The sequence below is a fragment of the Hyperolius riggenbachi genome, chromosome 8, assembly GCF_040937935.1.
Source record: "Hyperolius riggenbachi isolate aHypRig1 chromosome 8, aHypRig1.pri, whole genome shotgun sequence".
In the NCBI taxonomy this organism is placed as follows: domain Eukaryota; kingdom Metazoa; phylum Chordata; class Amphibia; order Anura; family Hyperoliidae; genus Hyperolius; species Hyperolius riggenbachi.
Window position 1 is genome coordinate 290,949,988 of NC_090653.1, and position 12,034 is coordinate 290,962,021.

The 12,034-nt window shown below is 43.9% G+C and overlaps 1 protein-coding gene and 1 long non-coding RNA gene across 3 annotated transcripts in view; one reads left to right on the forward strand and one right to left on the reverse strand.

Annotated features, from left to right (window-relative positions):
* Positions 1 to 12,034, forward strand: part of COL5A1 (collagen type V alpha 1 chain) — a 468,893-nt gene that overhangs the window by 416,722 nt on the left and 40,137 nt on the right. For both annotated transcript variants that reach the window (XM_068249145.1, XM_068249144.1), the window contains exons 48-53: positions 1,753 to 1,860; positions 1,935 to 1,988; positions 8,334 to 8,441; positions 8,540 to 8,593; positions 8,751 to 8,804; positions 8,883 to 8,936. In XM_068249145.1, coding sequence (XP_068105246.1) covers positions 1,753 to 1,860; positions 1,935 to 1,988; positions 8,334 to 8,441; positions 8,540 to 8,593; positions 8,751 to 8,804; positions 8,883 to 8,936 — 432 coding nt within the window. The remainder of the gene's footprint in view (positions 1 to 1,752; positions 1,861 to 1,934; positions 1,989 to 8,333; positions 8,442 to 8,539; positions 8,594 to 8,750; positions 8,805 to 8,882; positions 8,937 to 12,034) is intronic.
* The window catches only part of LOC137527982 (uncharacterized), a 97,923-nt gene that overhangs the window by 81,384 nt on the left and 4,505 nt on the right, over positions 1 to 12,034 (reverse strand). The gene's annotated exons all lie outside the window — the stretch shown is intronic.

Below are 12,034 nucleotides of genomic sequence, written 5' to 3' on the forward strand. Positions count from 1 at the left end.
AAATCTATTAAAAATATATGTACCCCACCCCAAGGGAAAATTGCCAAGTGAAGATTTGTTGGACATTTCTCTATACCTTCAGAGGTGTGGATTTTGCAAGTATTCTCTAGGATTAGATTAAAACACAACCATATTGTGATTAAGTTACATTAGTTATGTTAATTAAAATAGATAGGTAATATAAAATCTTGCCCACCCCGTTTTAAAAGATGAGCTTGTTCAGAACGCTAAGAAGGTTAAATACCCCTGTTTGCCCTTTCCATGCTAAGCAGCCAGTTATCCTTTGCAAAGAACATTAAATATTGTCTCTGATCTCCAGTGAATCCAGGTGGACTATCTCCCTGAGCTGCTTATTCTCTATGCACTGTTATACAATTAATAGAGCTGAAACTAAGCTCATGGCCATCAGGTTCACCGACGCGTGATTCCAGCATATTGGGCCCAGAGGAAGATTAAAAACTCCCCCGGTCGGTGTGGCCAAATCTGCTTTGTGGAATTAATATCCCTCTCGCCTTAGCAGAGGTCTTTGGATGGGTTCCCTGGATCAGAGTGTTACCATACGAATCCAATATTTAAAATACTCTCCATTATGTTAGAAAAAGTATAACTGTTCACCTCTTTGAAGGAAATCTTAAGTGGGAATAAAACAAAATACCTGGAGCTTCTTACAGCCCTCTGGAGACATCCGCTACCCACGGCGTCCTTCTGAGTCCCTCCAGGCCGCAGCAGCGAGGAGGCGTGTGGCCTGACAGCTTTGCGGGGGGCAAAGCTGGCAGGCCACACGCCTCCTCGCCACGCTCCCGATGCTGGGAGCATACGCCCATGCGCTGTACATGGAAATCGCTACTGCGCATGGGCAGAGCGCTCTCAGGAGCACAGTCAGGAGCGCAGTCAGGAGCACAGTCAGGGTGTGCGCGACTTGGGGCTGCGCATGTGCAGTGGCCTCCAACTGGCCAGCGTTAAGAGCATTACTGCTTCTGGCCAGAGGGCCTCAGAAAGAACAAGATCACTCCAGAGGGCTACAAGAAGCACCAGGTTAAACTCATTTTACACTTAAGTCTGCCTTGAAGTTTACCTATATTTAGATCTTATACCCATAGCAAACCTGTGGCAAATAAAAAAAGAAGTAAACTTAGATACATACTTCAGAGGCATCTCCGATCCGCATCCTCTCCACCAATGTTTGCCGGACGAACCTTCTCCGTGGTCATGCTCCCGGTCATAGACATGCGTGGTTGTGCTGCGCAGGCCATACTTGCACAAAGCTGCTTGTGCACAGTGGAAAAAGCCTTGCTCAAGTGGCTACGTGGCACTGCACAGACTGTATTTGTGCCTAAGCAGTGCTGCCACGCTTGTACACAAACAGAAGCGCGGCCACGAGAACATATTCTACAAGTTCCTGTTGAATAGGTTCGGAGGGTTCCAGGGATAGATTTGTGCATTTGAGAAGGATGGGGGAAGCCTCTGGGGAAGCAGTGTGGTCAAAACTCATCCATGTGACTCTCACTTGACCATGGCCTTTTGGCAGAATCGAGGAATTTGCTCTCCTTTTGATAACTTAATATATTATTGAAGTGCTGGGCAAAGGGGCGGGGGAGGGCTTGAGGGGCTGAACGAGGTAGGGAGGAGGCAAAAGTTTTAAGATTTAAAAGGGTCGTGTTATTTTTGTATGTCTCTTTTCGTGTGTGTGTGTCATGTATGTTGTAGGCTTGTCAATCAATCTTTTCAATAATGCTTCATCTCAATTTTTAGGGACCACCAGGTCCACCCGGCCCAAGAGGACCTAGTGGACCACCAGGAGCTGATGGCCCTCAAGGTCCTCCAGGAGGAGTTGGTAATCCTGGAGCACCTGGTGAGAAGGTAAGCCTTTTCTAGTAAGTAGTAATGTTGACAATACCTTCAACAGTCATTGCTAACTTTGTGTTTATTCACAGGGTGACCCTGGAGAGTCAGGTGAACCTGGTCTTGCGGGAGAACTTGGACCACCAGTAAGTAAAGATCTCTCTGGATTTGTACAGTGCCACGCCCTGTTCCTACAATAGTTTACAGCTACAGACACAAATCCATTAGGTGGGCAGAAGTATGGATGTTGGCTTGCATCCTTCATAGGGTCATAATTCCTCCTTTGGATTCATGGGGTGCATTGGCTAACTCTTGTACTCACAGCCTTTCTACGATTATACATTTACTGTATTTTCCGGCGTATAAGACTACTTTTTAACCCAGGAAAATTTTGGGGTCGTCTTATACGACAGAAAATACGGTAATTTAGCATTTACACACTTCAAAAATTGTTGAACAAGTCACATCCCACATCAATGATCACAATCTATTATTCTTATTCATTATATTCATAAAGCGCCAACATATTACCCAGTGCTGAACAATAAATATATACAATGTTACAAGGATGACGGACATAACAACATAGAACAAAGTTATACAAGGCAAACGGTACATGATGCATGCTGATGGGATTGGGGCTGGTTAGGTAGGCCCAGTAATACAAGGAGGAGGCTGTCATAGGAAAGGAGCACACCATCATGTAGAATACACTAGGGAAGGGAGAGGGTACAAGATACATGATCATGTGATTTGGGATGGTTAGGTAGGCCCAGTAATACAAGTATGAGGCTGTCATAGGAAAGGAGCACACGATCATGTAGAATACACTAGGGAAGGGAGAGGGTACAAGATACATGATCATGTGATATGGGCTGCTTAGGAAGCTCCAGTAATACAAGTACAGGCTGTCATAGGAAAGGAGCGCACGATCATGTAGAATACCCTAGGGAAGGGAGAGGGTACAAGATACATGATCATGTGATTTGGGCTGGTTAGGTAAGCCCAGTAATACAAGTACAGGCTGTCATAGGAAAGGAGCACACAATCATGTAGGATACACTAGGGAAGGGAGAGGGTACAAGATACATGATCATGTGATTTGGGCTGGTTAGTTAGGCCCAGTAATACAAGTACAGGCTGTCATAGGAAAGGAGCACACAATCATGTAGAATATACACTAGGGAAGGAAGAGGGTACAAGATACATGATCATGTGATTTGGGCTGGTTAGGTAGGCCCAGTAATACAAGTATGAGGCTGTCATAGGAAAGGAGCACACACTCATGTAGAATACACTAGGGAAGGGAGAGGGTACAAGATACATGATCATGTGATTTGGGCTGGTTAGGAAGCTCCAGTAATACAAGTATGAGGCTGTCATAGGAAAGGAGCACACGATCATGTAGAATACACTAGGGAAAGGAGAGGGTACAAGATACATGATCATGTGATTTGGGCTGGTTAGGAAGCTCCAGTAATACAAGTATGAGGCTGTCATAGGAAAGGAGCACACGATCATGTAGAATACACTAGGGAAAGGAGAGGGTACAAGATACATGATCATGTGATTTGGGCTGGTTAGGTAGGTCCAGTAATACAAGTAAGAGGCTGCCATAGGAAAGGAGCACACGATCATGTAGAATACACAAGGGAAGGGAGAGGGTACAAGATACATGATCATGTGATTGGGGCTGGTTAGGTAGGCCCAGTAATACAAGTACAGGCTGTCATAGGACAGGAGCACATGATCATGTAGAGTACACTAGGGAAGGGAGAGGGTACAAGATACATGATCATGTGATTTGGGCTAGTTAGGTAGGTCCAGTAATACAAGTACCAGGCTGTCATAGGAAAGGAGCACATGATCATGTAGAATACACTAGGGAAGGGAGAGGGTACAAGATCCATGATCATGTGATTTGGGCTGGTTAGGTAGGTCCAGTAATACAAGTACAAGGCAGTCATAGGAAAGGAGCACACAGTCATGTAGAATACACTAGGGAAGGGAGAGGGTACAAGATACATGATCATGTGATTTGGGCTGGTTAGGTAGGTCCAGTAATACAAGTACAAGGCTGTCATAGGAAAGGAGCACACAATCATGTAGAATACACTAGGGAAGGGAGGGGGTACAAGATACATGATCATGTGATTTGGGCTGGTTAGGTAGGTCCAGTAATGCAAGTACGAGGCCGTCATAGGAAAGGAGCACACAATCATGTAGAATACACTAGGGAAGGGAGGGGGTACAAGATACATGATCATGTGATATGGGCTGGTTAGGTAGGTCCAGTAATACAAGTACAGGCTGTCATAGGACAGGAGCACACAATCATGTAGAATACACTAGGGAAGGGAGAGGGTACAAGATACAGTGGTGTGAAAAACTATTTGCCCCCTTCCTGATTTCTTATTCTTTTGCATGTTTGTCACACTTAAATGTTTCTGATCATTAAAAACCGTTAACTAGTGGTCAAAGATAACCTAATTGAACACAAAATGCAGTTTTAAATGATTTTTTTTTATTATTTAGTGAGAAAAAAACCTCCAAATCTACATGGCCCTGTGTGAAAAAGTTTGCCCCCCCCCCCCCCCCCTTTGTTAAAAAATAACTTAAAGGTGGTTTATTACACCTGAGTTAAATTTCTGTAGTCACCCCCAGGCCTGATTGCTGCCACACCTGTTTCAATCAAGAAATCACTTAAATAGGAGCTATCTGACACAGAGAAGCAGACCAAAAGCACCTCAAAAGCTAGACATCATGCCAAGATCCAAAGAAATTCAGGAACAAATGAGAACAAAAGTACTGTAATTGAGATCTATCAGTCTGGTAAAGGTTATAAAGCCATTTCTAAAGCTTTGGGACTCCAGTGAACCACAGTGAGAGCCATTATCCACAAATGGCAAAAACATGGAACAGTGATGAACATTCCTAGGAGTGGCCGGCCGACCAAAATTACCCCAAGAGCGCAGAGAAAACTCATCCGAGAGGCCACAAAAGACCCCAGGACAACATCTAAAGAACTGCAGGCCTCACTTGCCTCAATTAAGGTCAGTGTTCACGACTCCACCATAAGAAAGAGACTGGGCAAAAACGGCCTGCATGGCAGATATCCAAGGCGCAAACCACTTTTAAGCAAAAAGAACATTAAGGCTCGTCTCAATTTTGCTAAAAAAAATCTCAATGATTGGCAAGGCTTTTGGGAAAATACCTTGTGGACCGACGAGACAAAAGTTGAACTTTTTGGAAGGTGCGTGTCCCGTTACATCTGGCGTTGAAGTAACACAGCATTTCAGCAAAAGAACATCATACCAACAGTAAAATATGGTGGTGGTAGTGTGATGGTCTGGGGTTGTTTTGCTGCTTCAGGTCCTGGGAGGCTTGCTGTGATAGAGGGAACCATGAATTCTACTGTCTACCAAAAAATCCTGAAGGAGAATATCCGGCCATCTGTTCGTCAACTCAAGCTGAAGCGATTTTGGGTGCTGCAGCAGGACAGTGACCCAAAACACACCAGCAAATCCACCACCAAACAAAATGAAGACTTTGAAGTGGCCTAGTCAAAGTCCTGACCTGAATCCTATTGAGATGTTGTGGCATGACCTTAAAAAGGCGGTTCATGCTAGAAAACCCTCAAATAAAGCTGAATTACAACAATTCTGCAAAGATGAGTGGGCCAAAATTCCTCCAGAGCGCTGTAAAAGACTCATTGCAAGTTATCGCAAACGCTTGATTGCAGTTATTGCTGCTAAGGGTGGCCCAACCAGTTATTAGGTTCAGGGGGCAATTTCTTTTTCACACAGGGCCATGTAGGTTTTGAGTTATTTAATCTCACTAAATAATAAAAACCATCATTTAAAACTGCATTTTGTGTTCAATTATGTTATCTTTGACTAATAGTTAACAGTTTTTGATGAGCAGAAACATTTAAGTGTGACAAACATGCAAAAAAATAAGAAATCAGGAAGGGGGCAAATAGTTTTTCACACCACTGTACATGATCATGTGATTTGGGCTGGTTAGGTAGGTCCAGTAATACAAGTACGAGGCTGTCATAGGAAAGGAGCACACGATCATGTAGAGTACACTAGGGAAGGGAGAGGGTACAAGATACATGATCATGTGATTTGGGCTGGTTAGGAAGGTCCAGTAATACAATTACGAGGCGGTCATAGGAAAGGAGCACACCATCATGTAGAATACACTAGGGAAGGGAGAGGGTACAAGATACATGGTCATGTGATTTGGGCTGGTTAGGTAGGTCCAGTAATACAAGTACAGGCTGTCATAGGAAAGGAGCACACGGTCATGTAGAATACACTAGAGAAGGGCGAGGGTACAAGATACATGATCATGTGATTTGGGCTGGTTAGGTAGGCCCAGTAATACAAGTACGAGGCTGTCCTAGCAAAGGAGCACATGATCATGTAGAATACACTAGGGAAGGGAGAGGGTACAAGATACATGATCATGTGATTTGGGCTGGATAGGTAGGTCCAGTAATACAAGTATGAGGCTGTCATAGGAAAGGAGCACACAGTCATGTAGAATACACTAGGGAAGGGAGAGGGTACAAGATACATGATCATGTGATATGGGCTGGTTAGGTAGGTCCAGTAATACAAGTACAAGGCAGTCATAGGAAAGGAGCACACAATCATGTAGAATACACTAGGGAAGGGAGAGGGTACAAGATACATGCTAATGTGATTTGGGCTGGTTAGGTAGGTCCAGTAATACAAGTACGAGGCTGTCCTAGGAAAGGAGCAAACGATCATGTAGAATACACTAGGGAAGGGAGAGGGTACAAGAGACATGATCATGTGATTTGGGCTGGTTAGGTAGGCCCAGTAATACAAGTACAGGCTCTCATAGGAAAGGAGCACACGATCATGTAGAATACACTAGGGAAGGGAGAGGGTACAAGATACATGCTAATGTGATTTGGGCTGGTTAGGTAGGTCCAGTAATACAAGTACAGGCTGTCATAGGAAAGGAGCACACAATCATGTAGAATACACTAGGGAAGGGAGAGGGTACAAGATACATGCTAATGTGATTTGGGCTGGTTAGGTAGGTCCAGTAATACAAGTACGAGGCTGTCCTAGGAAAGGAGCAAACGATCATGTAGAATACACTAGGGAAGGGAGAGGGTACAAGATACATGGTCATGTGATTTGGGCTGGTTAGGTAGGCCCTGTAATACAGGTACGAGGCTGTCATAGGAAAGGAGCACACTATCATGTAGAATACACTAGGGAAGGGAGAGGGAACAAGATACATGCTAATGTGATTTGGGCTGGTTAGGTAGGTCCAGTAATACAAGTACAAGGCTGTCATGGGAAAGGAGCACACCATCATGTAGAATACACTAGGGAAGGGAGAGGGTACAAGATACATGATCATGTGATTTGGGCTGGTTAGGTAGGTCCAGTAATACAAGTACGAGGCTGTCCTAGGAAAGGAGCACACAATCATGTAGAATACACTAGGGAAGGGAGAGGGTACAAGATACATGCTAATGTGATTTGGGCTGGTTAGGTAGGTCCAGTAATACAAGTACAAGGCTGTCACAGGAAAGGAGCACACGATCATGTAGAATACACTAGGGAAGGGAGAGGGTACAAGATACATGATCATGTGATTTGGGCTGGTTAGGTTGGCCCAGTAATACAAGGAGGAGGCTGTCATAGGAAAGGAGCAGACAATCGTGTAGATTACACTAGGGAAGGGAGGACCCTGCCAGAGGCTTGCAATCTAAGGGTGGAGGGGGTGGAAACACTAGGTGGGGCTGTGGGATAATTATTCCGTAGAGAGTTACTGTGGGTATGGCCATCTTAAAGGGCAACTGAAGCAAGAGGGATATGGAGGCTGCCATATTTATTTCCTTTTAAACAATACCAGTTGCCTGCTAATCCTCTACCTGTAATACTTTTAGCCATAAACCCTGAACAAGCATGCAGCAGTCCCGGTGTTTCTGACATTACTGTCAGATTTAAAAGATTAGCTTCAATCTTGTTTCTGGCATTTTTCAGACACTACTGCATCCTAATAGACCAGCAGGACTGCCAGGCAACTGGTATTGTATAAAAGGAAATAAATATGGCAGCCTCCGTATATTTCTCACTTCAGTTGTCCTTTAAAGAGGTGGGTTTTGAGGGCTTGCTTAAATGTGTTGAAGGAGGGAGCAAGTCTGATGGACGGTGGAAGGGCGTTCTAGAGGGTGGGGGCGGAGATCTATTATCCGTACCACAGTCTATCACAGTGAGGTCATCAGAGGAAACTAGAACACCTGTAGGAAACCCAACCAAACATGTGAGGAACATATAAAGTCCATTAAGATGGTGTTCTTGGTAAAGATTCCAGCCTTAGATTTAAATGCAATTCCTTGCCACGGTTCCAATCATGTACTTCTGTTAAATTATTCTAAAACAACATATTATAGGTCTGGCAGCTGACACCGTGGTGATGAACTTAATTCTTTATAGGGCCCAAAAGGTGAAAGAGGTGAAAAGGGAGAGGCAGGTCTTCAAGGAACCGCTGGTCCACCCGGTCCAAAAGGTCCTCCTGGTGATGATGGTCCTAAAGGTAGCCCTGTGAGTATAGTTCTTTCTTTTCCATAAAATAAGTGGCTGTGATCTGTCAATCATTCTTCATGTATGCATTGCTAATATATTATCTTGATGCTCTTTAGGGTCCTGTAGGATTCCCCGGAGATCCTGGCCCCCCTGGTGAACCTGGTCCTTCTGTAAGTAGTGACCACTTTCGGCAATGTTGCAAAATGATCAATTACTTGAGCATAGTTGGATGATCTCATGATAACGATGTAGTGCAGCCCATCACTAGGAAAATTTAGAGCTTCAAAAATTGTTCTCATCTGTACTTTCTTTTTATTTCAACTGCAGGGTCAAGATGGACCTCCTGGTGACAAAGGAGATGATGGTGAATCTGGTCAAACAGTGAGTATGAATACCGTCACTGTAGGTTTGTCCTATCAAAAATCCACATTTGGTAATATTGTATCATATGTTTTTTAGGGATCACCAGGACCTACGGGAGAGCCAGGCCCATCTGGCCCACCCGGAAAGCGAGTAAGTAATAAAACCGATCCTCCTGTGATGACCCCTCTTATACCCACTCTCAGCACAGTATTTTGTTGAAGAGCCCCATCCAAAAATGATTTGTTAATTTTGAGTAGCAAGAGGGAAGGGTTAGATGTGTTCTTGTTTGGGATCCTTCTCTATGGTCATAGAATTAGTACACTTACTTTACTGTTTCACTGACAGCTAGTCCAGAAATGTGAATCATGGTCATTTGTGAAACAACTAAAGAAGAATAGTGCCAGAGATACCAAGGGCTCATACCTACTTGCGAGCTTGGTTATTTCAGATGCCTTTGCAGATTGTGTTGTGCAGGTTTCCACCCCAAGGTCCACCTACTAGTTGTAAGGCATTCTGAAGAACTATGCCCTACTGAAATTAGTTTTGCACTACAGCTTTGTACTGGCCTTCCTCACCCCTCCTCTCTATATAGGGCAGAAGGTGCTGTACAACAGGCTGTCGAGCAAATGTTTGAATGGGGAAAGAACAAAAACCTGGAATTATTTGTGATGGACAGTATTGACGGTCTGTCTTGGTCCTAATCCTTCCCTACTCTTTCTTGCTTGCCTTGTGCTGCTTGGAGATCTTTGCCTCGTTCCTCCAATCAGGGGATCAGGCAGTTATCAAATACTAAAAGGAGTTCATCATATTCTTGGTATCCAGAACAAACCCAAACATTTAAAAAGAAGACTGGAAGCTAGTATGGTTGGGATGAGCCAACGTGAAAGTCGGTATAGAACAGTTCTCCAATCACAGCAATGTCTACAACTGAAACATTCTAATTGGCGGCATAATGTAGATGTATTATTAATACAACCTATCTGAAACCTAGACGTTTGAGAGGATGCTCTCCAACCACTCAGGCTAGCGGAATTTCTTTATAGGCTTTCTTTGCTGGCTTATCTCATCCAGAGTGTCAAAAACTGAACTTAAAGAGAACCAGAGACGAAGCACCCTCATGTATTTTACTACATTTATCAGTGGGAACATGACAATAAACACCTACTCTGCTTTTAGTTTCATTCTTATCTGCTTAATTAGTCTGTTATCAGCTGTGATAAGAATCCCCGACTGAGCCTTCAGTCTAGGTATGATAATGATGATGACTGCAGTTTCATTCCTATGAGAGAGACTTCCTACAGGCAGCTGCACATCATACCAAAATGAAAGCACACAGATGAGGGCTGCAGCAGCCTTTCTCATATAGCCTAGATAGCAGCCTAGTCTCATATAGCCTAGACAGCACATCCAGAACAACTCATAGCAGCAGGAATATGAGCTGGCGGCCATATTGGATTTTTCCTGGAGCAATAATGGATAAAAAACACTCAAAAAGGCCCACCAGAGCGGCGAAATTATCAGGTAGAGCATTTATTCTTTACAAGCTATCGACTGATATGTTTATTTTGTGTGAACCGTTCATCTGTGGTTCCCTTTAATCAATAATTATGTAAAGGAGAGGCTTTGCAGAGGGCAGAGCTGCTCTGTGATCTGATTGGTTGGAGGACAGGAGAAATATCACTCATTAGAGGCATTATTAAGGTGTGAGGTCACAAAATGCCCAAAAAGAAGGCAGGGCAGTGGCACACCAGAGTTGAGTTATTAAGAATGGAGGATTCTGCATAATTTAAGTGATCCAACATACCCAGACTGGATTTGTTCTAACTATAAATTAGGTGGTAAAGGTTTCAGAAAATCTCACCGGGTCATCACAGAATTGAATGGAGGTTGCTCAGAGGTTAGTAAATGAGTGGTAGAGTGACTGCAGTTATTTGCAGCGCCTCTAGTGCCTCAACTCTCCGTGATTTAAGAGGAGATCCTTCTGTGGGTTCCACATGGGGTGTCAGAGCACAATCCCTAATTCACAAACATCGAAACAATCCTTACTTTTTTTCTGGTACGACCGAGATGAGAACTGCAATCTTTTAAAGTGAATGGGAACCACATTTAAAAAAATGAGACAGATACTTACCCAAGGAGAGGGAAGGCTCTGGGTCCTATAGAGCCTTCCGGCTCCTCTCCTGGTCCCCTCGTTCCAGTGCTGGCTCGCCCGGTAGCAGTGACTAAATTAGTCAAATACTGCTTTACCCGGCCGAAGGAGGCTTCAGAAGTCTTCAGGGAGCCCGAGTGCTCCTGAAGAAGTGCGGCCCTGTACTGCGCCTGCACAAGCATGCTCTCTTGCACCCTCGCGCCTCTGCAGTATGGAGCCGCACGTCTTCAGGGAGGACACGGCTCCAGAAGACTTCCAAATACCCTTTCGGTGGGGGATTGAAACGGGGGGGGGGGGGAGGGGGAGCCAGCACAGGATAGAGGACACCGAGAGAGGAGACGGAAGGCTCTATATGACCCAGAGCCTTCCCTCTCCTTAGGTAAGTATTTGCTTCATTTTCTTTTAAAATGCGGTTCCCATTCACTTTAAGAAGAAAACAAGGTGAAATGGATGAATTGGACTTTTCTTTAGAGAAACTTATGTTCAAAAGTTCTAGGCCTACAGGGTCTTCATGATGACACAAGTTAGAAAACACAACACTTAGTAAATTAAAAACAATCATGAACAGATTAAACACAACATTCCTCCTAAATACTTGAATAGGGTCTCAGGTCAACAAAAGGGAATGTTAGATAGGAAAGCTAATTTATTATAGCCTAGTACACACATCCAATGTTGATTGGCCAATTTTAGCACCTCCATGTAGTATGAGAGCTTACTTTCACATTCTGCTCATAGTATTCAATATCTGTTGGCCCACATGCTGCACAGAGGTGGTAAAATTGTTCAGTCATCGGCCAATCAAAATTGGAAGTATCAGGCTTATGAGGTGGCCAAGCAACTGAGAGCCCCATAGACCCACCCCCTTGTTCGTGGTCAAGTACTAAGTTATATGGAGGTCATCCTATTTCAGGGGAGGTTTGCAACCAACATATCCATACCAATAACCGGATTATACAATACATGCATGTAATGTCACAAGCCAGTATATAAGTTATTAATGCATTTCGTGAAACAAACTGTTTACTACTTTCTTAGAAGAACATCAACATAATGAGCTGAGAAAACAATTATTTTTAACAGACTCAAATATAAGTGC